A 24386-nucleotide genomic window follows, 5' to 3' on the forward strand; every position below is an offset into this window, starting at 1 on the left:
CCTTACGGCCACGGTCACCCTGTAATTGGTAAGCCAATGGCAACCACACAATTGGTGCGCTTTCTTGGTTATGTCTGTCTTCCTTCCCAAGTTGTGAATTCCAAGGGGGAAGGGGTTCGGTTTGACTTGTTTGCCCCCACAGGTCTAGTGCCCAGCACTTGCCCAGTGCCCGAGTCTGTGACAGGATGGCACTTGGACACGATAGACAGTGCTGGGGATACAGATACACGGTTATCTCTGATGACCACTCCTAACTCAAGGCCAGGCCCCAGGAGGTGCTCTGGGAACTGGAGTAAGGAGACTCCCTGAGCCCTCTGCAGCGAAGCAGTGGTGGCTGCCAGATGGTGACACTGTGGGGAAAGCTGTGACCGCATCTGAGTGAGAATGACCACACATGATGGGTCAGAGGGCGTAGGGGGAAGCCTTGGGTGCCCATGGGCACTCGTGGTGCTTCCTGGCATCTTTTTCTCTACTTTCCTTACTCTTTAATGTGTTTATTACATTTTCGTACTGTAACTAGAGATAAATAGACTTAATGGTGCTTTGTCATGGGCGAGGGAAAGAAGATCTTCTCAAGGCCATGTCCAGTGAGCAGACACCGGTGGGCTCACTCTGGTGGCCAGAGTAGGGGGATGCGGGGCGGGGGGGAGCGCCGCAGGACCGAGGGCTCCAGGCGGGAAAGCTGCGTTGTCGGAGGCGTGGGGCCAGGTGGCAGGGAGCTCCAGCACAGCGTGTGATCGGACGCAGAGCGGGTCTCCCCTTGGTCGGTTTGGCCTGCGGGCATGGTGCCTCCTGGGTCTCATGGCAGGATCCCTGCCGTGCGGGCGGCGCCCTCTGGTGGCCGACTGCCACTCCTCCGCCTGGCTCCCGCGGCCCCGCGAAGCATAGCTCTGAGAACTCAGCACAGGCGTTCCTCCACCTTCTAGGTGGAGATGAGAGAAAAGGAGCCAAGACCACGATCTGCTGTGCCTCAGGTTCCTGGTCTGTGAAATAGTACGATAATTGCATCTGACAGGGCTGTGGTGACGATTAAAGGTGCAAACTTTGGAAAGCACTCAGGACAGTGTCTCAGCGCGCAACACACCTGAGCTACTGAAGGGCTGTCGAAGCCCTTCTAGAATCTCCGTGTGTCTGGAGAGGCTGCTCTGGTCAAGGAGTCAGACAGGCACAGTGTGAAACCTATCTCTGGCCTTTCGCAGGGTGGACCCAAGGGAGAGCTGCTGCGTCATCCATACCTCCTGGGTCGTGAGGTATATAGAAGACCAAGATTTAAATAAACGTTCGTCCCTACCTGGGACTTCCGAGGTCCCTTTTGTGGAGTTGGCATCTATAAAAGGGGATGCCTGGTGTATGGTACATGGATGGACCACAGAGCCAATAGAAGGGGGTTAACAATACATTGAGGACCTGACTAGGTGCCCCTTTAAATTAGCTGCCCCACTGTGCCCTGAGACTGAGCCTTCTGACTCGCAGCTCCAAGCGTGGACTTCCAGTGCCCCAATGGGGGAAGAGAGGAGGAGGGATGAAAAGGAAGGGATAGAGAAGCTTCCACCCCACCTTGGGCTGGGTCAGCCTTGGAGCACTGGCCAAGAGGGAGGCTGCAAATGGGAGGTGCCTGCAATTATGTGAGGTGGGGGCTCTTGTGAGTGTGTAGGGAGGATAGAAAGGACTGCTCCCCGGGGGTATAGCATGGCTCACTTAGGGGTCCCTCCCAGTGTAGACTCCAGGAGAGGTCCCTGAGCTAGGAATACCTTCCTGGGATTGGTTGGCTAGGCGCTGAGGCCCTTCTCCTAGGCCCCGAATGGGAAAAGGTAAAGATAGATCTTTCTCCCAGGTATTTAGTTCCTGTGGTTGTAAAAGGTAGAATTTCTCTCCTGGATTCGCAAGGTTTCTCTCTCTCTCTCTCTCTCTCTCTCTCTCTCTCTCTCTCAACACAAACACACAGCCCCTGCCAATCTCCGGGAATTTGTAATATAATATTTTAATCTTAATTGATACTGAGTGGGTTCAGCTCCCAGCTTAACAGTATCTCTCCATCTTTGAGAGTGGTTGGGGAAAAAAATCACAATATGGCTTTGTTTCCTAAGCAAGAATTTGAGAACCCGTCAGCAGGTGGGGGTATTCCCTTGAAGGTCTGTCTGTGTACAGATCTCTCAGGGCCTTTTGTCCTAACAGCCTTTTCCTCTTTGTCCCTTTTCTCTACAACTCTCCTTTAACTCACAGTGCTATAGGGCTAAAGTAGCCCTGGTTAATGAACAGTTGTAATGATCTTGCTACTTGAAGAAGTAAGAAGGTGGGTAAATGAAATATTACCTGGTTCTTTCCCACCTTACATGGCCCTCCTGATTATAGCCACTCAGGAAATCAGACTTGTAGGCTCCCCTTCACCTTGTCATCCTCCATTTGCATTTGAGCTTGCCAAAGCCTTATTGAGTCTGTAAATTTCTCAGTGGCCTAAGCACATGTGGGTGTCCCTGAGGCTGTCCGACACTGACGACCCAGCACAGAGGGTTTGACAACCACCCACATTAGTCTCCAATGAGGTGCCAATTAAAATTGCCACTCCTGGGTCCCCCTCAGAAATAGACTCTGAGGCTGGGCGGAGGGGTTGGAAATCTGCATTTCAGTAACATCCTCTATGAGAGTGTAACACTCAAGGAATTTTGTTAAGCTTTGCTGTAGAAGTGAAACGAAGGTGACACCATTATACTCCCTGCTGGCAGTTGGGAGGACAGATTTGCTGTGGGAGTGTAGTTGGCTGCAACCAAGTGATCAATGATGATTATGATATGAATTCTGTTTTGTATCATGGACTTGGCTATTTGTGTCAAACCCCACTTCTAGATATAAACTCAAGAGCAGGGATCTGGCCTCCTGAGAGACCAGCACTATGGGCCTTTGACCTGCAGAACTTCACTGAAGAACAAGAAGTGCCTGCTGCCTGCTCTATACCAGGCTGATGGGGTGAGAGTTATATTATCTCCCATCCCCATGACCATAGGCCCCTGAGGCATGGCACCTCCTCTGGCCAGAAGGTGCAGGTCTATCTGCTCTCTGACAGAGATACACATGACAGTACAAATTCATGACCAACTTACATCAATAGTAAAATTATAATATATTAATAGCAGTATCATAACAGAATAAAGGCTTGGAGGGCAACCAATCTTCCAGAATCTGAAGGTTGGCATTCACTGTTCACGAGCTTAGCTGAAGGCAGTGCCTCCAGAATTTGGTTAAATTGCAGCAAGAGAGACCATGGTTAGTTGCAGGGAATCATTTTCCAAGCAGGGCTAAAACTGGCCCCTGAGGTTGCATGGAGCCTCCCTTCCTGAGAGATCTTCGGAAATAAGGCTGGTGGTTTTAGAAATAAGGCTGCTGTAACAGTGGCTTTCACAAAGACTTCATGGCAGTTTGGCTGCTGACATAAATTTTTTGGCTTACCACCATATGAGGCCTTTCCGGAGGTGGCTTCTGGTATGCTTCTGGAGGGAGCTTCCAAGAGGGGTGACACTCAAGAGATCCCATGGGGCAATGACCAGTACCTTGCTGCTCCAGAGGACATGATACAGCCAGGTCTCTGTCTGGCAAAGGGCCAGGGCCAGGGTCAGTCTGGTAGGACATGATGTCAAGATCCCATTGACAATCTCTGGGCCCTTGCTGTGCCTCCCCGGCCCCCTCCATTGCCCACCGAGCACACTCTGGGAGGAGGTGCTAGTGTAGATGGAAGGTGGGGAGGTGGGTCTCAGAGAAGCTCAGTAGAGAACCATGTACTAGCACTGCCTTGCACAAAGTCAGTCTGTAATAAATGTATTTGTAAATGAAAGGCCTCCTTTGCTGGCTTCTAACTCTGAACCTCTACCACACAGCTTCAGTGTCTCTCAATCCAGGCCCACAGAAGGCACCCACTTCTGGGCGCAGAGAGAAGAGGCTGAGAAAATGTTGATGAATTCAAGCATGTTTGAAACCAGGACAGTCAAACTTCTATTTTGTGGGCTGCAGCTCAGCATCCAGCTTGGTGACATTTGACCTTCCCTCGGCTTCCACAATTGCTTTGCTGACATTGGGATGCCTCTCTTTACTGGGCAGCATACAGGCTGAAGTCCAGACAGGGAACCACATATGAAGCCACCTCATCTGCCCCCAGGGAAAGTTGGGGAGGGTCTTCCCATCACTCTGAGATGAGGAGTCTTGTCCCACATTGTGGGGGTGGGAGGTTGGGCACGATGGTCATGTTACAGCTTTAGCCAGGTCTTCACCACAGTGTGGCTTTTTCAGTTTGAAATATACCACCAGAAAGATAGAGATAAAGATGCACAGACACATGTACAGAAGGGTCTAGAATTAATGTGAACAGCATTTGGATGACCCATCCCTGCTCTGGTGCCTGAGTGTGAGTAACTGACAGGGGATCAGCTGGCCATACTTCCCAACATGGCAGCTTCCAAACTGGCCTCTTGGGGCAGAAAGCCAGGATCTGAGAGGAGGGGAGCCAGCCCCTCTTGGGATTTATGCTGATGCTGAACCCAGATGCCGCGGTGGCTACTACAGCCAGGCTCCCCCACCCCCATCCTGATCGTGGCCATTAATAACAGCACCCCTTCCCTTCTTCCTCTGGGCAGATATCCCTTTTCTCTACCCACTTAGGAAACCACCCCCCACAGGGCTGGTAAGGGGCAGGGGCTGCCTCAGGGGGCATCCTTGCTGGAGGACTCAGCACTGAGGAAAGCCTGGGCATGTGGGGGCCCCTCCCAAGGGGGCAGGGAAGACCCGGACCTCCAGCTCTGTGTCCACTCAGCCCAGGGACTCAGTGGCCCTAAGGAACCCTGTGGAGGGGCCTTGGCCTTTGGAAGGAGGAAGGGAAGGCGATTGGTGATTGGAGTTGTCTTTCTTATTTAAAAAACAAAAGGAAAGGACGTGTTAACATTAGTAAATCGAGGCCGGTGGGGGAGGGGGGCAGGCCCATTCTCCAGCGGAGTGGCCCCGGGCCCCGGGGCGGGGTCAGATGAGGCCGGCAGCCTTCTCCTGCACATTGTACTCCTTGTTCTTCTTCACCCGCCAGCTGATGAAGAAGAGCAGCAGGGTGCCCAGAGCCTTGTAGCCCACCTGCAGGCCCAGGTACCTGTGAGGCAGGGGGACACAGGACTGGTGAGGGCGTGAGGAGGCCCAGGGGCTCGTGTCCTAGGGCCACGGCCACCAGGAAGAGCAGCATTATTCTCACAGCTGCCCGGGGAATATGTTGTCACCACTCAGGTAAGGACCTGTCACCACCCAGACAGGGAACACTTGCCTCATTCCTTTGACTCATTCACAAGGGCACAAGCCTCCCAGGAAGTACACAGGGACCAGGCATGGGACTCCTAATCCAGTGGTCCTCGTCCTTGCCCTGGCGCCCCCAGTGGCCAAAGGCAACACTGCAGCCAGAAGGAGAAGGGCACCTTCTCACTGCCCTCTTGGTCCAGCCCTCTCCTGGCCTTCTGTGCCACTCACATCATTCACAGCCCCCATCCAGCCCCCTCAAACCTACTTTCCCCGCTGTTTCTTGTCTGTGTGATGAGGGCAACAGGTGAGGTCGCTGGAAGGCGTGCAGAAGTCAGTGTCACTACAGCTAGGCTCAGACCCACTGAGGCAGGTTGGGCCAGCTTGCCCTTGACCTCTGCTAGGAGCCATGATGGGGCCACCTCTTTCGGAGCCGTGGGAGGCTGGCCTGGCATCATCATTCCACAGCCATGGCCTCTCCCTCGAACTTCAGCCATCCCCTTTCCCTTTGACCTACTTCTTTCTGGGGCTGTCCCTCTAAAGGGCCTGTGGGTACCGCCGACTGGGGCCATCTCAGGGCATTTCCGGGGTCTTGTTACGTGGATGGCTCTCTGTGAGCCCCGCACCCCTCCAGTCCTCTCCCTTGGAAGCCTGACAGCCCCCACAGCAGCCACCAGAGCAGAGGACTGCCCTTTGCTCAGACGTGGGGCCTGGCGTCCTTGATACATGGCATGCTGGGTCCTCACCTGTTTCGGAGAGCGTCATTGTCATAGTAGGCACAGGCCCCTCGCCTCCCTGAGCACTGATAGTTCCACCGGATGCAGGAATAGTCGATGGTGAGGCCGTAGAGGGCGGGAGATGGCAGCCACGCTGGCATTAGCGGGAAGAGAGTTCAGAGAGCTCACGTCACGTGGAGATGCAGGCAGAGGTGCCTGGCAGGGAGGGGAGCCAGGTCTCCCAGCACCCCTGCAGGGCACAGGTATGAGAACAGCTCTGCCCTGCCCCTGGGCATCACAGTGACTTTGGGAAGCAGAATAGCTTTCTGTGAAGCCTGAGTTCCCCTTTCACTGGAGCTTAGAGGAGAAAACAGACCTGAGCCATCCCTGCAGGGCACAGTGAGTCACAGAGATCACCTTGATGCCAGTGCACAGATGACATAGTTCCCACATTTGGGATTGGACCCAAGTGGAAATATGCTGACCTCCATTGCGTGGCAGGAGGGTCTTAGGGTGGGTCGGTGCCCTCATTTTAATGAGGAGGAAGATGCATTTGGTGAGCTCAACATCAAGTAGCTAAGAGGGGTCAGGGCTGGACTTTGAACCCTAATTTACCAAGGTTCGAATCCCATGTTCTGCCACTACACCAAGCTGCCCTGCTGCTCAGACAGCACCCCCAGAAGAACCCCAACACCCTGGCTGCTTAGAGCCTCTGCCCCAGATCCCCTGAGCTTCCTCGAAGCTGAGTGGTGAGACCTGGTCCAGCAGGGGCTATGCCTTAGCCTTGTTCAATATTCCAATGGCCCTTGGATTGTTAACTAGAGTCCTACACAGTGATTGGACTAGGGAGGGGTCCATCTGGTATCCGCACCCAGGCCAGGCCAGGCCAGGCCATCCCATTCGCAGAACCACTGTGCTGAGAACAGCCTCTCAGACTCTGTTCAAGGCCCTGTCAGAAGCTGCTTCCCCAGGAAAGGAAGAGGCCAGCTTCTGCTTGTGGCTCCACCCATAAGCAGGAACCTTCCAGAACCACCCTCTCTCCTCAGACCCTGCTCATTCCCTAGTCTCCAGGTGAACGGGAGATTGAAACTGACCATAAAGACTGACCTCCAATGATGTTCCCTAAATAGAAATGAAGTCCAGAAAAAATTTTAACCAAGTCCCAGTGGGTAATTCTAAACTTGTTGGGGTTTATAAATATGAAGTCCTTTTTCCTACCCCAGAGTGGAACTGCATTCTTGGAATAGATAAATGGAATCCCTCCATGCCTCAGTTTTCTAATGTGGCTCCACATTGAGTTATCTGAGCTCAAAAGAAAAAACAAAGGCAGCTGGTGCTTTGAGCAGTGGGAGGGCAGCCTTTCCAGGTGGCTGGGAGAGGCAGGGCAGGGTTCTTTGAGCCCTCCTCCCTGCTGGGTGGGTTTGGCGGAATGCAGGATTTCCTTCTCAGAGGAGGTTTCAGAGCAAGTCATATACGAGTTATAAATGAAAACAAGGAGCTGTGATGACGACAGCACCTCTGCCGCCAGGACACGATGGATCCCACTGCCTTGTGTCATCTGTGCTTGTAATTCAGACCCAGAGGAGCAAGGTCTGCATGGGCTCTACAGGGGCAAGAGGAGCAAGTGGCCCGAGGCCAAGAAATCCCATTGCAGCTGGTTCATTCTTTATCATCTGAACACCTCACCTCACCTCAGCTGGAGAGGGCCCTGCAAAGACTCCCGGGAGCTCAGCAGGCCCAGGAGGTCACATCACCAACACACCCCAGAATGGTAATGGAAGATGCCATAGGGCCAAATGTGGACCTGGCTCCTGGATAATGATGCACAGTGGGCTCGGTAGGAAGTTCAGCGTTTGAGGTCAGAAAGTACACCTCGATAGTAACTGAAGTCCCTTCACACTGCAATTGTCATACTCCCCACTGCAGTGCGCACCCACTAGGTCCTCCATAAACACGGCCTCAGTTAAATCCAGTCCCTTTACTTCATTTACCTGTCACTGCAAGGGTTTCCGTATTTGTGCCTTGTGTTTATCTAGTACTTAGATGTATCCAGAAGGGAATTTCCAGCATAAGCAGTCTGGCAAAGAGCCTGCAATGTGCCAGCTAGGCCCACTCATGTCCCCACTCCCAATCTATGCACCCAGGGAGGGCTGGCGTGCCCTGCTCTCTGCAGGCAGCTCGTCCTCCCATGGGCACTATTTGATCACATATGCACAGCTCCATTCCTCTGAAGGCTCTAGGCTGCTTGAGGACAGGTAGGGTGTGCTGTCACAGGGCCCCGCAAGCATGGGAAAACATTTGCTGAATGGTGATAGGAGGAGTGAATTTTGTAAAATGGGAGGGAAGCCAGGGCTGGGCTCAGCTGCCATTCTGGTTGGGACAGGGACGCATGGTTTTGTTCCTACAGTGAGTTCTTGGAGAGAGATTAAAAATACCTGCCTTCAATTCTCTATTAGGTATTCTCAGCTGTGCCTGCTTTTCATTTTTCTTACATAATTTAATTTGGAATTAACACCACAGGCGGAATCTTTTCTAAGCACAAGTAACGGGGAAATTGCCCATATAGGGTTTTGGCATTTGGGGTTGTGTTGATTGTGCAAAGGTTCTCTTTACAACAGAGATGAGAGAGGGCTTTCCCCATCCCTGCCCTGCATCCCACCACCCTCGATGTCCTGGCGTCACTCCTCAGGAAGGGGGTGCCTTTGATACTTACCCAGCAAGCGCATCAGCAAGAACTGTACCCCAATGGCAAATGACTTTTCTTCCTGGTTCACCACACTGAAAAGGAAAACAGGAACTCAGCAGCCGGAGGACTCGGAGTTGTGCCTTCCCTCAGTCAGGGGCAGCCAGCCTCAGTCAGACCTGCCCTCAAGCAGCTTGACGTGCCACCTGCCTGGTTGAATTCACCTCAGCCCAGGACTTCTGTCATTTATATCAGGTTCCCAAAGCATGATGGCTGAACCAGCAGCATCAGCATCCCCTGGGAACTTATCAGAAATGCAGAAGAAACGCAGACCCTACCTCAGACCTAAGGACAGATATGCTGGGGGTGGGGCCCATCTATGTCGTAAGAAGCCCTCCAGGAGATTCCAGTGCACACTCAAGTTTGAGGACCACTGGTCTCTGTGATTTTCAGAGCCCCTTTCAAGAGGCAGCGGGCTGAAGAGGCTGGGTGCGAAGAGAAGGAAACTCAAGGGTGTGTTTATAGCAGCAGGTCTGAACAACACCCATAGAGTGTTTTATAGTACTAAAAGGCAGCCCTGATGCAAAGTGTAATTAGGGCCCCTGGGCTGTAGGTGTCTGTGTGCAATTAAAAGAATCCACTACCTAGGGCTAGCTTTGTGGGCGTGCGACCTGTGCAGCCTCACAGGGCCCCACTCTCAGAAAGGCCCCGCGTTTCATTTAATGCTGTCCTGTGGCTGTCTTGAAATTCTTAACAGTTTTCGAGCCAGAGCCTGGCATTTTCCTTTTGCACTGGGTCCTGCAAATTATGCAGCCAGCCCTGCCCCTGCCCTTTTTCCTGCAAGAGGGGAGAAGTGTTTGGCTGAGGAAGGAGATTCAGAGAGAGAGAGAGGAGGGTCTATCTGCAGGTGGCATTGCCAGGCTCTGCCATCCCAGCGGAGCAAAGAGGGGGGACCTCCCCAAACACAAGGTGGGGAGCCAGAAGCTGGCCAGCAGAGGCACCGGCCTTCTCTGCGCTCTGAGCACACACACTCCGGGGTGGGTGCTTGTTGGGGAAAAGCACTTGGGGCTGAGGAGATAGCAAGGAAGGGAACCGGAAGTCAAGTGGGAAGAGGCCTTCTTCCGGTGTCTCTGAGGGGTGGCCTGGTGAGGGCAATGCTCACTGGGGTGTGACGGGGAAAGAGGCATCCACTGAGATCCCCCAATGGAAAGTGCCTCAAATCTCAATCTAATGGCTGCTCCCTTCGTGCCTCCAGGTCCCTCCAATGACCCAATCCATGATAGATGCTCCTGTCTTGTCCTTCTCTCCGGGCAGATTCCCTCGGTTCTCAACCAAATGGTACTTGGGTACCTCAGTTTGGCTTCTGATGGGGATCTTTAGCCCTGTCTGATTTCTGCTCCCTTCTACCTTGAATTAATGCTGGTTTTTGGCCAATTCTCCTTCCACCTTTTCAGCAAAACTTCACTCCCAGCCTGTATTCCCCTGCCTCGTTGGGGGCCAGGACTGATATAATCATGCCTGGGTTTCCTACCAAGTCATCTTTCAGCCTCACCTCCTTCAGACTAAATAGCATCCATTCTTTCATCTTTCCCAGTAGGATTTAGCTGTAATCCATTTGGGGAATCCTGGGGCCTCTTCTCCAGTTTCACTCCAACCACTGACCAGACTTGGAAGGGAGAGGTTTTCTAGAAAAAGCCATCCTGTGGTTTAAGTTATGCCTTTCCTCCACTATGTTCCCATCTCTGGGGCTTGACAGAAGTCCTCTGGGAGGTGATCTGACAGAGACTGCCCCCCGCCCCCCACAATGCTCACATACCCCACTCCATGAAATTTCTTTATCCTGTTTCCTTTTGCTGTCATGGCCACCCACAGGTCTTTCTCAGGGTCAGAGGGTCCGGCATGGTCCATCAGACTTGGGGTGCAAGAAGGGCACCCCACTCAAGGGCCTCAGCATGCACAGCATGAGGAGTGGTCAAGAAGAGGGTGACGATGGTGTGAGAGGGATGACACCCTGGGCTCTGAGCATGTCTGCACGTTTTTGTGGAGCACAGGGTATGCAAATCCTGTGTTTTTCCCTTTCTGCTTGTGATGGGTGAGGAAAGGAGGAAGGGAGGCAGCGGATGGGTTAGGTGAACTTGATTGAAATGTTGTTTTCTCCGCTTCAGAGGGTGAGGTGAAGGGAGGGTCATTCCCTGTCAAACCTTCAGAAGCACTTCAGGGATCCCTGTAATGGGACACCTCTCCTCCCTCCTGCCTTGGCCTGTCTCTCCCTTCTGACCTGAGAACTTAGTCCTGGCTCCTAGCGCACTGGGCTTTTCTCATTTTCATCCTTTCCCATAGCCCTCATTCTGCTTCTGGAACTTCCCTATTCTCTGTCCTCGATTTCGTGCATTCAACTGAGTTCTCCAGAACCTCTCAGTTCTTTTAGGATTTAAAAATAAGTAAATAAATCCACAGGCATTTCCACAGCATGGAGCCAGGCAGTCTGGTTTCATCACGTGGCTCTGCCCTCCTGGGCTAGTGGTCTCCCAAGTGCAGAATGGAGGTGCTAACAAGGCTGTGGAAGGGGGGATGCAGTGAGGTGCTCCACACAGAGCCTGGCATGGTGGGGGGGCAGCACTGTTGCATCAGGGTCATCTCCCCCTATCACCCAGGTGAGAATATTGCACCCTTGCATTCAAAGGACTCTGAGGACCAGAAAAGGAAGAAGAGATGAGAAGTGAGCAGCTGGGTGCAAAGCGAAGGGAAACGTGGGGAAGGAAGCGCACTCACCGCAGAACCATCATGTAGAGGGGGTTGTGGGAAATACAGGCGATGAGGGCCACGAAGGAGATGAGGAAGATGGAGGGGAGCAGGAAGTGGGCACAGGGGATGGGGCACGACCCTGTCTTGGCTGAAGCAGAGCTCCCGGTCACACAGCTGCAGTTCAAATAGACCTTGAAAAGGAGAGGGAGGAGAAAGGGGAAAACTGCGGTGATTACTTCATTTGCACACACTTCAAATGCCTGCGCCAGCTCTTGCCAGACAGTCCCTCAGGTTTCAAGCCCTCTGCCCTCTGAGTTCCCTGGGGAGCTGGGTGAGGCTGGATTTGGAGGCTGGAGAGGACATCAGTTGAGGGTTTCAAGGTGCCCTGTGGGCCCCTCTCTGACCAGTGTTTGGGCAATAGAAGCCATCTTCACTAAAAGCATTCATCCAGCGGGGGCTGGGCACCTCCAGCCCTTAGACCCACAGCAGGACATACAGGATTCCACTGCCAGTCAAGGACCACCCATCTTGGGACCAGGGGCTGGAAAAGCTGTCCTCTGGGCCAGGCCACCCAGCAGCAATGGTTTTGTGGGTTGTTGTTCTTGCTGTTTGTGTGTTTACTGCAGGGAGGGGAAGGAGGGTATACATACGAGTAGGAGACAACAGTGAAAACAATTGAATCCACTGAGCTTCCGGTCTGAGAGGAATCCCTCCTGTCTGTAAAGGCCTCTAGAGAAGGAGGTGCCTGTCTCAAGTCTGCAAGTCCATATGGCTCAATACTGCTGTACAGTATTGGTGGTCACTGCCACTGCCTGTGTCATGTGGTTTTCACCTTCCCTCTTGCAGTGTCTGATGGAGTAGCCTATGACCATTTAAGTGTCAAAGCAGTTATAAGGCCAGGATCAGAACAAATGAGCTAGTATGCTTCCTTCTACTAGACAGCAGGAACTATGCACCCTCTTTATTTTGGCTGCTAGGGAGCTCAGAAATAAGTTACATACAATATGGCTGCTACTTCCCTCAGTCTGGATTTTTTAAACACAGATTGTTTTCCCCTTATAATTTACTATTTTTTCTTGATATTATGATAATGGATGGTTCATGCTGTTTTTGGAAATTTGTCAAGATTTTTTTCTGAAAGTAGGTGAGTCAGAGATAAGTAAATACGCATAAAGATAAGAAAACCACAGAAGTCATCACATACGCCTTCGATTAGAAGGCAAGTGGAGACAGCATCTTGTCCAAGCTTCTTGTCTTCCCTTTGCCTGAGACCCACGCTCCTCTGCCCACAGAGTGGCTGTGGAAGCAGCCTTGCCCTGTCCTCTGAGAGGAGGATGGTAAGTGGGGGCTAGCCTGGCCCATGCCCTCCACACAATGCCCTTAAGGGAATGAGGTGTATTCCTCTCCTTAGGGGAACTACGCAGATTTCCCACTGCTCGTAGGAAAAAGAACACCCACCCAACTCCTAAACCTGGCTTGCCTGGCTGTGGTCCCTGTCCGCTCCCTGGCACAGCTGGGTGTGATAACCTTCCTCAGGGCCAATCCTGACCTCCTCTCTTCTCTCCTATGCCCAGCTCGTTCACTCCCTGGGGGCTGCGCTTGCCGTTCCTCTGGCTGGAATGCTTCACTCCCAGGTCTTCAGAGGGGTTTCTTCTGGTTGCTGAGTTCTAAGTCACCTCCTCAGGGAGGCCCCCAGGCAATCGCTGTCCATTAACTCTCTTGATGGCATGGGTTACTTCTTTCTAAAACTATCTTTTGCATGTATTTGATAGAACACAAACTCTACGAGGGCAGGGACCATGTCTGACGGGTTCGTCACTAAATGCTCAGCACCCATGGCTGTGCCAGATATCCACTAAGTATCTAGTAAATAACTGAACAAGAGACTCAAGTGGTTTGCTGCTGACTGATTCTAGAAGGTCAGGAGCCAGAGGGCCAATAGGACCTCAACAAGTTAGTATAGTAAACATGGGCTGCATGAGTGGAAGGCTGGTGGCTAGGAGGTACGTGACCTTGAACAGATGTGCCCCCAGGCTGAGAGAGGGTCCTGAGTCCTAGACTCAGATCTGTCCCTAAATAACCTCATGACTTCCAGCCAGTTGTGTGGCCACACCTGGGAGCTGAGGGGATGATCGTAATGCCCTTGATCACCACTTCCAGCTCTAACCTTCCAGCTTCACATCCTGGAGGACCCCCTGCCCTTGACGTATCTGGGCCTGTCCCTGTGGTGTTCCAGCACAGCCAGGATGCAGGACCCAAAGATGCCCATTAGGATCCATGAGGATAAGACTAGAAAGCCTCAACTGAAGGAGTGGTTGGGCTGGTCTCTTCTGCTAACCTCAGGAATGTGCATTTGTTGAACATCGGCCAGTCTTTAATTGACTTTGGACTGTAGGCATCTGGTCATGACCTTAGGGGAGGGGAAGGTGGAGAGACGGCAGGGGTGGTCCAGAGGCCAGGATTCGGGGCATGAGGATGGTGTGGGTGGCGCCCTGCCCATCTTGGAGCCTCAGAGTGCTCTGCGAGGGCACACACTGAGCGCCAGGACCCCTTACCCGTTGCTTGGAGGTGACAGAGCTGATATTGACGTGGCTGCAGCCGGCATGGCACGGGGAGAGGTACTCTACCCCATTGTCTCCACAGACCGGGTGGAAGATGGAATCCGGGCACGAGCAGTCCCTGCGGCAGGCGGGAGGCTGAGGATGTATAGAACTTGATGTGCTGCCAGCAAAACAGGAAACGTGGACTCAAACAAAGCAAGACCAAAGAAAAATCTCTGCAGCGCAGTGTGAGCTCCCGCCTGGTTAGTGTGCGGGTGCGTCTCTGTTTGTCTTGGGCCAATGCCACCATGGGATCTGAATTACGCCGCCTGGGGTGAGCGGGGAATTGGCTGCTGGTCAGTGCTCATGACACCTCTCTGTTTCTTCTGCCACTAGGAGCCCAAACCCACTAATTCCTAGTCAGCAAAGCCCCCACTGCAGGAGAGGTCAAGACAAACAACCAATCAGGACTCTCATAAGAGAGATGGCAGATGCTACACAGAAGTCACAAGCAATGTTTCCCTTCCCTTCTCTTCTGCCTGGGCTCGGGCTAAGAGATAGGCTGGGGTCCCTTGAGGCAATGTGGAGTCTAGAAGGCTCCTGTCTCTGGGTCTATGCATACATTGCCCAGATCCCTCCATCCCCTTGAGCTTCAACCAAGCGGATTTCACCGGCTGACCTCACCATTCCCACCATCCCCCATATCTGATATTGATCTTTTGTGAGAGGGTTGGAATAGGGTTGACAAACTACAGTCCAGAGCTTTGCTAAAATAATTATACTAATGATAGTTAACATTAACGGGGCATCTCCTACGTGCCAGGCACTGTGCCCAAGGGCTTTTCATGCACAGTCATCACAATAGCTCTGCAATGATTATGCCCCGTTTATGGATGAGAACATTGCAGATTAGATAAGTTAAGTAACTTTCCCCACCTAGTAAGAGCGGTGCCAGAACTGGAACCTCATCTGATGACAAAGCCCTGTGCTAAACTCCTAGCGAAAGCTACCAAAAGGCCCAAAGCCTTCCCAGCTTCTCTCAACCCATTGTCAGCCTGCAGAAGAACAATATAAACTGGGAATAGGTGTTCCCATCCCGAGCAACCCTCTCTTCCCAAGTACCCCTTCTCTCCATCACCCACCAAAGACAGAAGTGGTTATTTTAGAGAGAAAACACCACGGCTGTAAGGTACTGCAACTCCAAATGTTGTAACCTCATTAGGCAAAATTTAAAAGAAAAGGTGGTTGAAAGGTAGCACCCAGAAAAAAATTAAATGCTCCCTGCTCAGCATCCTCCCCTCACAGGCCTCTAAAGCTCTTCCTGAACATAAAACCAGACTTAAAACTTAGAACCCTGTTGCTTTATGCAAACCGACAGGTATACTTTCCCTGCCCTCTTCCTCACCTGACCTAATTTTTCAAGTCTGCCATCACTTTCATTGTTCTTTTCCAGATCTTCTCGAGTCTCCTTCTCTCATCTTTCTTCAGCAGCTCAATGAGACTCTGTAATTCTAGTTGGCATGGAGCTGATGCTAAACATAGCTTATTTCCTGGTTTGTGAGGGTCACAGCTCCACAGATTCATCCTGAAACCAAACTAATTCGTCTTTGGGGCTACTTGAAAAATAGAACCATCATCCTGATTGCTCGTGGCCCACTAAGACCCTCTGATTTCTTCTCATAATGAAGCATGCTATTCAAGACCTGATTTTCTAAGTTGCCACATAAGAGATTAGTGAAAAGGAGAGAAGAGAGTTGAGGAAGGAGACAGGAAGACATGTGAGAGCCAGATCCAGGCTCTGGCCTTAGCAAAGGGTATCTTCTTACCCCTCATTCCCATTACCTGGGTGGGTAGACCTCTGCCACAGCTGGGGTGGGGCATCCCATGAAGAAGAGAGGGGCACAGAGGATCATAGAGATGGTGATGATGCTGGCAGCCACCCGGGGAATGGTTTGTAGAGAGAAAACAAAACGCTTCATGAGGATTCCTCCAAACAGCATCCCCAAGGCCGCAGCGGGGAGGTTCACAGCACCTGTAGAGAGACAGGCTGGTCTGTGTGCACAGGACTGGGGTGTGTGTGTGGGCCCAGATACAGAACTGGCTTCCTGGGAATACTTGATATGTTTCATTGCAATAGTAGTATCTGACATTAACTGAACATGTACTGGTTTCCAGGCACATTTACAGAGTTCTCTGTAGAGCACTGCCCTGCCTGTGCAAAGAATAAAGAAAGAAACGGGGTCCTTGCAAGTAGAGGTATGTGGGTTGACTGTGCATTTATTAAGCACCTTCATTACCTAGCCCCTCATTGCATCCTTACTGTGACCACACTGGGTTAGCAAGACACTGGTGGTGCCCTCTGCCTCATGTGCTGGTCTGAGGCTGAAGCTAGAAGGGGTAGGGTCACAGCCAACGGCCACATAAGAGGTCAGAGGTCATGCCCTGACCACCTTGCCACATCCATGTGGTCAAGCTCCCCTGTGGATTGGGCCCAGTGATTCACTCGGGTACTTAGTGAGACCACATCAGTACTTCTCAACCTCAGTGGCAAAAACCCTGATGCTGGGCCCTACTCTGCTTTCACTGATGGAGGGTGGGGCCTGGGCATCTGTATTTTTCAGAGCTCTCCAAGGGAGCCTAAAGTGCAGCTAGGGTTGAGAATCACCGGGTCACATACTCCTTACCTAAGCAAACGTATTCAAGTCCTTGAGAAGGAGGAACAAAGCCAGGAGGTATTTTACCTAACTCCAAATTCAATCCTCTCTCTTTCCTCTGTTGCCCCTGACTGGAATGATAGAAGCCCCAGAAATCTGCCAAGAACATTCTAGATTGACAACCAGGAAAAAGGTCCTCAAAATTCTCTCTCCTGGGCAAGTCCTCCTCTGGCTCCCGTCTGTCTTGAGTCTGGCCTCGCCCATCCCCAGCTCCTGCAGTGCCCTCAGGACTCACCGATAAGGAAGTTGGCATAGGCCGCGGAGGCGCCATACTGCTTCTCCAGGAACTTATTGAGAAAGGTGGAGAGGCCGGCAATGACGGAGGAGAAGGTGCACTGGGCCAGGACCACCAGCATGAAGAGTGGGTTCATCAGGAGCCTCAGGAAGATGCGGGGAAACCCTGCAAACACACCGCTGTCAGGGGCCAGGCCTTCAAGGGTCACCACGGGCTACTGTGAGACTGGCCACTGCCCTTCCTCCTCCTTCCAGGCAGAGCTCTTCTCTTCCTCAGGGCAGAATCTGAGGTGCCAAGGTGTTCAGTGGCCAGTCCAGAGGCACATAGCCACTCGGACCCCTACTCAATCTGCTCATGGGCTAAATAAAATGAGAGTGTGCCTGGAAGAAATCAGGTGGAGGCCGGCTAGAAATAAGACTAACAGTGGGAACATTCTCCTCACATGACAGCCACCTCCACATGAAGGGAAGAGAGAAAAGAATATGGGGGCCAGACTATGAGGGTGGGGTCCACTCTGCTTGAACGTGGGTCTTCTGGAACCCACAAAGAAGCAGTCACCAGGACCCCTGGCAGAACCTCTCCTGAGAGATGAGCCAATTATAGACCACATGCTTTTACTGCCCCTTGCCACACACAGTACCACCTGGGCTTGGGTACCCCCTGAGACACCCCGCCAAGCCAGCCCATCCAGGGCTTTGATTTAAGTCAGTTACGTTTAATGAAATCCACCAGGGAGCCTCTTGGCTTGACCTCCTTCATCTTCCTCGCCTCGTCCTCTATGGCAGGAGACCTCTGGAGGCAGCAAAGGAAGTGCGTGTTAATGCCCGTGCTCTCTGCAGCCACCCCTCCTGGGCTCTTGACCCTTCTAGCCTCAGTGGCTCAGGGCTGGGCAGCAGTGAGCTGCCCCAGCTGTGAGTGGGAGAGCATCCAGAGAATGCTCTCTTGAAGCGAACCCCACTTGCATGTCAGTGAGCCCAGTGCTTTGGCTGCTTACTAGAATGCAATGCAATTCTAGTAATGCAATTCCCATCACACCTCTGGGCATATGATTTCGTATCTAACTTTCCCATGACTGATGCCAAAAGGTGTCTGACTAGATATCATCCCTTGCCTGTCTGGCATGGCGACATTTCTTCCCTGTCCTCAGATTCCAGGGGCTGCTGGCTTCCAGGACACTTGTAGTCTAGAATGATCTCTGTTTCCAGCTCTCTCTTTCTAGTTCCTCTATGGAGTCTCTGCTTCCTTCTGGGCCCAGAGTTGAGTCCTGCTCAAGGCTCTGTCCTGGCCCTTTGCCCACACTTTCTCTGCACAACACCTCAGTGAACGCGCCTACCTCTTCTGAACTTGGCAGCTGCAGCCCTGAACCACACGCAGAGGCAAGGCCCCTGAGCTCTGCCACTTAGGATCCTCCAGGGGAACGCATCACCGGGCACAGGAGCTCCCATTCATCGAGCGCTTACTCCATGGTGGGCGCTGTGCCTAGCATTCCACGTGTATTGTCCCATTCCTCACAACCTTCTTCTGAGATACATACTCTATCTCCAGTATTTTAAGGTAGAGGAAACTTAGGAACAAGGAAACTTGCCTAAGATCACCAGCTAGTTTATAAGTAGCAGAGCTGGATTCAAATGTTTGACCCCAAAACCACCATGATGTGCTGTGAACCTCTGAATTTTTTCCCCAAGACAAGCGCAGACCCTCCTACCCATGTCCCTCCTCCCACAGCTGGACCTAGCTCTCATACACCTCATTGCCCCACATCTAGCTCTGCCTCTGGCTCAAACCCTTGGTGCTAACTGTAGCCCCACTTCTTCTCCAATCCAGCTCACAGCTGAGTCCTTCTCTAAGAACACCTCCTCCAAGAATGTCTATCGCTGCCCTTGCCTCAGCTGTCACAGCGATTGCCCTGGCCCCCAGCGGCATCCCCCATCCCTACCCTGTCCTCTTCAGATTCCCAGCCTTCCTTCCTTACTGATTCCCCAACCTCAATCCAGCTGCCATATTGCCACCTGAGTGGTCACCCCATCACTCAGTGCCCCAGAAATCCATGGGATCAGAACAAAGTGTAGATCCATCAGCCTAATATCAAAACCCCCACCCAGACTTCTTTTCCCTGTTTTTCCTTCTCAGGCTTCCTTGATTTCTTTCCCCAACAGACATGACTGGAAGATGCGTGGAAGGTCAGTCTGCTCCAAGTATGCTCCACTCTCTGCCCGCCCTCACAGTCTTCAGCGCTAGGAAGACCTTCTTACTCAGTCCTTCAGGCTCTGACATGATGGGCCCCCTAAAATGCAAAAGTCAACTGTGCCATGTCACATATTTGGCTTTTATTGCATCTTCACTCTTCATCTCAACTTAAATGAACTCAGTGTTTCCTGAACTACATTCCCTGGATGCTGACATGGGAATAGCACACTGATGAGATACCATCTTTTGGAAATTCACCATCACTCTCACCTCCCAAAGCCTCTGAGAAGTCCTGAGTCATGAGTTTTATTTAAATTTCACCTAGAATTTGCTGAACTTGTTGCAGCTTCTCAGCTCTCTTTATTTTCTACCTTCACCTCCCTTTCTTAAACTCCTAAAGGTAGAGTCACAGGGTCTCAGAACCTTACCTCCACTCCTTTGGACATTGTGCGAGGAAAGAAGAAAAAGGGGAAAGAGGTGAGAACCAAGAAGGCCGAGGAAACGATCAGGCCCAGCCACCAGGCTCCAATCCAGCGGGGGTCTTCGGGGCTCAAGTTAACTAAGGCTGAAGAGGAAGCAAAGGACAGAGTGTGTTTCAGATGAATGTATGATCTCACCTTACTGGAAAGAGACCCTCTGATCAGAGGGACTTTCTCCCCACAATGAAGAAGAGGTAAAGCTATGAGCTAGGATCTTGGTCAAGACCACATTCCCTATCTAGGCCATGCTGGTCTGCCCAGAGGACGGAGACCACTGTGAATGAAACAGAGCATCAGAGAATCCCCAGGCTGAAGACATCAGAAACTTGGCCTCACCTTCTTTTATTCCCAACCCTTGGTAATGTCTCTTTCAAAGCTTACCATGGGCCAAACACTAGATCATGTGTTTATGTCTATTGTCCTGCTGGGTTCTCCAAGCAAGTCTACAAGGTAGGAGCTAAGTCCACCCACCTCCAACCAATCCAAAAATTGAGGCTCAGAGAGGTCAACCTTGCCTTGTCCAAGGTTAAGGCTAGTAAGTACCATTTTATTGGTCAGTTTCCTGCCTATGTCTTCCTGGTGTCCAAATCTGTGCTCTTAACCACTGACTGCTACTGCCTCCCAACTGCATCGATCCCTAAGAAAGGAGCCCTCATGATCCTTACAAGCCCAAGGAAACAACCATCAACAGAATGGGCTGCCTGGCCCCCAAAGGTGATGCTTTTTCCTGGCACGTTTCCCATTTGCATCTAAGAATCTGCCATTGTGTTTCTCTTTGTAAAGAAACTATATGGGCATAGAGGGAGGGAGAAGGTAGCAGAATAGCCTCAGCCAAACAATGACAGGCATCCATGGGCACTGTCCCTCGTGGATTGGGAGTTGAGCAATGAAGAGCCAGGAGCCAACACAGAAAGTACTAGCAAAAGGGCAAAGATGGCCTGACCCTGGCTTTGCCCTTTTGTTTGAAGTATAGGCAGATGACACTGTACAGATGACATCATGTTTGATCGTCCCAGGGACAGGAGTCTGTGGGCTCTGGCAGCATGGTCAGGTTTAATGACTGCCCATAAGCTTTGTGAGACGGGCAGGCTCTGAGCTACGTGCTGGGCACTGGTAGGGGTGCTATTCCTCAGTGTCTGGCTCAGACCTGCCTTTCAGCCACAACTTCTGGCTGGTGGGAATGATTTTTAATACTACCACCAAGACGGGAAGCTGTGGTGGCAACACCTGAGGCCTTGCCCTAGGTCTCAAGGTTTCCTGTTGCAAACTTCTTCAGGGCAGAAAGTGTGTTTTCTTGTGCAGCGTACCTCTCACAGCTTTCAGCATGGGCCCTGGTGAGAGGAGGTGCGTGGTGTGTGCTCCTGGCTGTCCAAGGCACTGTAGGAGTGAGCGCACGAGTGAGAGAGGTGGGAGTGAGTATTTGCCGTTGAAGCTTCCTTCTCTGCCCTGATTGGCTGGGAGCTGGGGGAGGCTGCTTTGTGGAACTGGCAATGGGAGGGGTGTACTCGCACTCACTTACCTGTGTCCACTCTGCCGTAGTCCACAAAGATCTGTAGCATGACAGAGCCCAGTAGGTACCCGAAAGCTGGTCCAAATACGGAGATGGCAAATAAAATGGCTGGAAAGGGGAGCAGGGAAAGGAGGCTGAGGGGGATGGAGAGGGTGTGGCAGCCCCTGGCTCTTTCCCTAGCTGAGGGGTTCCTGAGATGTCACTCCCATCTATCTCCTGACCCTGATAAATCCATACCTATGGCATTTCCCATGGACAAGACCAGAACCACTAAAGACACTAAGATGTGCAGAACCAAAGCTGTTTCTCCTCCAGCCAGCTGCCAGAGAGATCTGCTTGCCAGAAGGGAAACAGCCTCCCTGGCATTTAAAGATGCCAGACCAGGGATGTGCTGGGGGGGGGGAAGCTCCGTGCAGGGGCAATGTTGGCAGCCCTGGCAAGAGCTTGTGAGGCCAGAGCTAGTGGGTGTGGTCTGTCTGGTCTGGGATATGGACCCTGAGGGTGCTCCATGTGGCTTGTTATAAAGGATTTGGGCCGTCAGATAGTCATCTGCTATCTACTTTGCCTGTGCCTTTTTGAGACCAAGCTATTCCTAAGTGGAAGGCTCAGGAAGACATCTGTGGCCCGGCCTATGCCTGGAGGACTAGACAGCACCAGTAGCTACTGCAGGTCAAGGGGCTCCCCCGTGCCCTGCACAGCACTAAGTGGTTACATCCGTGACCTCATGTAATCCCCCAGCTCCCCAGCACACAGATACTCTCAGCTCTGTTGTGCAGGGGAAAAACCTGGGGCCCTGGGGCTCAGTGTCCGGGATACCACAGCTGGTAGGTAACAGGCCTGGCCTTTCAACCTGGTCAGTCTGATCCCCAAACCTCTGCACACATTTGCTGTGTTGTGGGGCAAAGAGGGTTAGATCTTGATTCAGCCCCTCAGGGCCCGAGCAGATGCCACGTCAGGACCCGACCTCTCTCTGCAGCTCCCTTCAAGCCTGTGACTCACAGATATACAGAGGTGAGTTGTTGGGCTCCGAGAAGTCATCCACGTAGGAGATCCCAAATGGCTGAATGGGCACCGTCCCGATGCCTGCCAGCAGCTGGGCGACCACCATGAGACCCCACATACTTCTGGTCTCCTTCCGGGTGTCCTGGGTGGTGCTGTGGCACTTACTGGGGGGCAGGTCCTGCGAATGCTTTTGACAGAGATCCGCGTGGAAGAGGCTGCCGTTCCCTGCAACGAGAGTGCACACCGATCACCACTACCCTGGTCTCCTGGTGCTACCAGCTGGCCTCCCAACCTGGCCTTTTCCCCAGGCCTTTTGGGAGTGACTCTAGAAAACAAGGTCAGAGAAAGGTGAAAGGGTGGGCTGGCTCCTGCTCCAGGAGCAGCCTTTCTCAGGTGGAAGAGGACTCTTTCTCTCATGGGTATCCATTCTTTCTCCCCTATGGGTCCAGGCAGGGAGCTGAGCATGTAGGGATCAATACTTTTATCCCTAGAGGATAGGGTCACCCAGCTGAAAAAGGGGGGTCCAAGATCAAAACCCAGGTTTGTTGGCCTTTAGCACCCTGTGCTCAGCTTCAGGCTCAGACCTTCAGGGTGTGGTTCTCTTTAGCAGGACAGAGGTCACTCTGTCCCACCGAAGACAGTGTTATCTCCCTGACCTAGGATCATCCTTCCCGGAGTCCTTACTGTTGATGAACACTGCATCATACTAGAGAGCCTACTACCAAAGGCATTTAATATCCTTATGAAATCTGGGCAGCTCCCAAGAATCACAGAACTTGGGAAACTAGAAAGGACTTTGAGACCCTCTAGTTCAACCCCTGCTGTTACAGATGAGGAGCTGAGGCAGTACTCAAAAGAGCCAGCCTGCACCTTGAGACCCTTCTGGCAGGGTCCTAGAGACCCCCGGTGTGGTCTGTGGGCACCAAGTTGCCTGTGGCTGTGGCGACCTTGCCAGGCTGGACTGCCACGTCCATGCCACTGATTTAAATTTGGCCCACACTAAACAATCAGCATTGTCAGCTCTGCAAGGCCTTGAGCGCTCTTGAGGGCTCCTTTCCAGGAGATCTCTTTATTTTCCTGCCTTGTCCACGCCAGTTGAAACCACTGGCATCACTGATCTTACTCTGTGGGTTTGTTCACATTGTACTAATGGGATTCAGTTTAATTTTCATTTGCGGTGCTCCCAGAGAGGGTATAGCCCTGAGCTAGAGGGACCTCAAAGTCCCACAGAGGGCTACAGACTAGATCTGCCTCTCACAGTGGCCTCCGCCCAGTGCTGTTGAGCTGGGGACTGCCCTGGCCGGTGGGGCTGGGGAGGGGTCTGCCCTCTTCCTGGTCCTCTCCCCTCCCTAAGACATGCACGCTTAATCCAGCCTGGCTCCACCATCACCGGTGCTCTATACGGCTATTTGTATAGGACACACTGGGAAATTGCTGGCCTTGGGGGCTCCCTATCAGCTAGGAAAAGCAAAGAGAACCAAGATGTCTATTTTGTCAAGGTCATCCAGACCTGACACCAGCTGCGTGCAGAGAATGGAGCACCCCGGACAGTGACCAGCCCCAAGACTTTGTCCGTCTATACCTTCCTCTTCCCATCCCCAGCCCCTTATCTTACCTTCCAATGCACAATTCAAATACGTACACAGTAGTCCAAACTTACGGTGACCTAGGAGGCAGCCTCCTAGACTCAGGGTGGGGATGTAGGCTTATTTACATGGCAAGACATCTGTAACATCTTGTAGGTTCAAAAAAATAGCTAGTGGTTTGCAGAAGAGTATGACCCCTAATTTAAAAAACTTAGGAGGACTAATCAAACATGCAGAGAAAAACTTGGGAAGACGATGGCTGTCTCTGGGTGATGGGATTGTGGTGACCTTTGTGTGTGTGTGTTTGTCTTTGTATTTCATAAATAATGGACACATGATACTTTTGAAAAATGTTTTCATAAATAAATACAGTCAAAACTGAACAATGTCTCTTCCATTTCTTGTGTTTTGGTTCCACAACCATCACTCTTTCTGGCCTAGGCCCTAGACCTGCAAAGTCATGCATAACGTTAGGGCTGCGTTTTCTGCCCCTCCCACCCCACAGATGCTCTCCTCTGCGGGTTGTTGAGCCTTCCTTTGACTTACAGATTCTGCTGTAGAGGCCCCAGTTCCAGCACCAGGATTTTTAAACTTCCATTAATTGTACAGACAGACATTGCTGAGGCTGTTATGTACCGTATTTCCCCGAAAATAAGACCTAGTCGGACCATCAGCTCTAATGCATCTTTTGGAGCAAAAATTAATATAAGACCCGGTCTTATATTATATT

General features: G+C 51.9%; 1 protein-coding gene across 1 annotated transcript in view; it reads right to left on the reverse strand.

Moving 5' to 3' along the window:
- Positions 1 to 3099: 3099 nt before the first annotated feature.
- SLCO2A1 (solute carrier organic anion transporter family member 2A1) overlaps positions 3100 to 24386 on the reverse strand; it is an 81363-nt gene continuing 60076 nt past the window's right edge. Inside the window, exons 4-14 of the mRNA XM_074312861.1 lie at positions 22068 to 22295; positions 21078 to 21176; positions 19508 to 19644; positions 17606 to 17684; positions 16893 to 17057; positions 15786 to 15975; positions 13959 to 14124; positions 11431 to 11594; positions 8689 to 8753; positions 6006 to 6129; positions 3100 to 5122 (exon numbers count right to left, since the gene is read on the reverse strand). Of these exons, the coding sequence (XP_074168962.1) occupies positions 5002 to 5122; positions 6006 to 6129; positions 8689 to 8753; positions 11431 to 11594; positions 13959 to 14124; positions 15786 to 15975; positions 16893 to 17057; positions 17606 to 17684; positions 19508 to 19644; positions 21078 to 21176; positions 22068 to 22295 (1538 nt within the window). The 3' untranslated portion in view covers positions 3100 to 5001. The remainder of the gene's footprint in view (positions 5123 to 6005; positions 6130 to 8688; positions 8754 to 11430; positions 11595 to 13958; positions 14125 to 15785; positions 15976 to 16892; positions 17058 to 17605; positions 17685 to 19507; positions 19645 to 21077; positions 21177 to 22067; positions 22296 to 24386) is intronic.

Source organism: Rhinolophus sinicus, linkage group LG10, assembly GCF_036562045.2.
Source record: "Rhinolophus sinicus isolate RSC01 linkage group LG10, ASM3656204v1, whole genome shotgun sequence".
Lineage (NCBI taxonomy): Eukaryota > Metazoa > Chordata > Mammalia > Chiroptera > Rhinolophidae > Rhinolophus > Rhinolophus sinicus.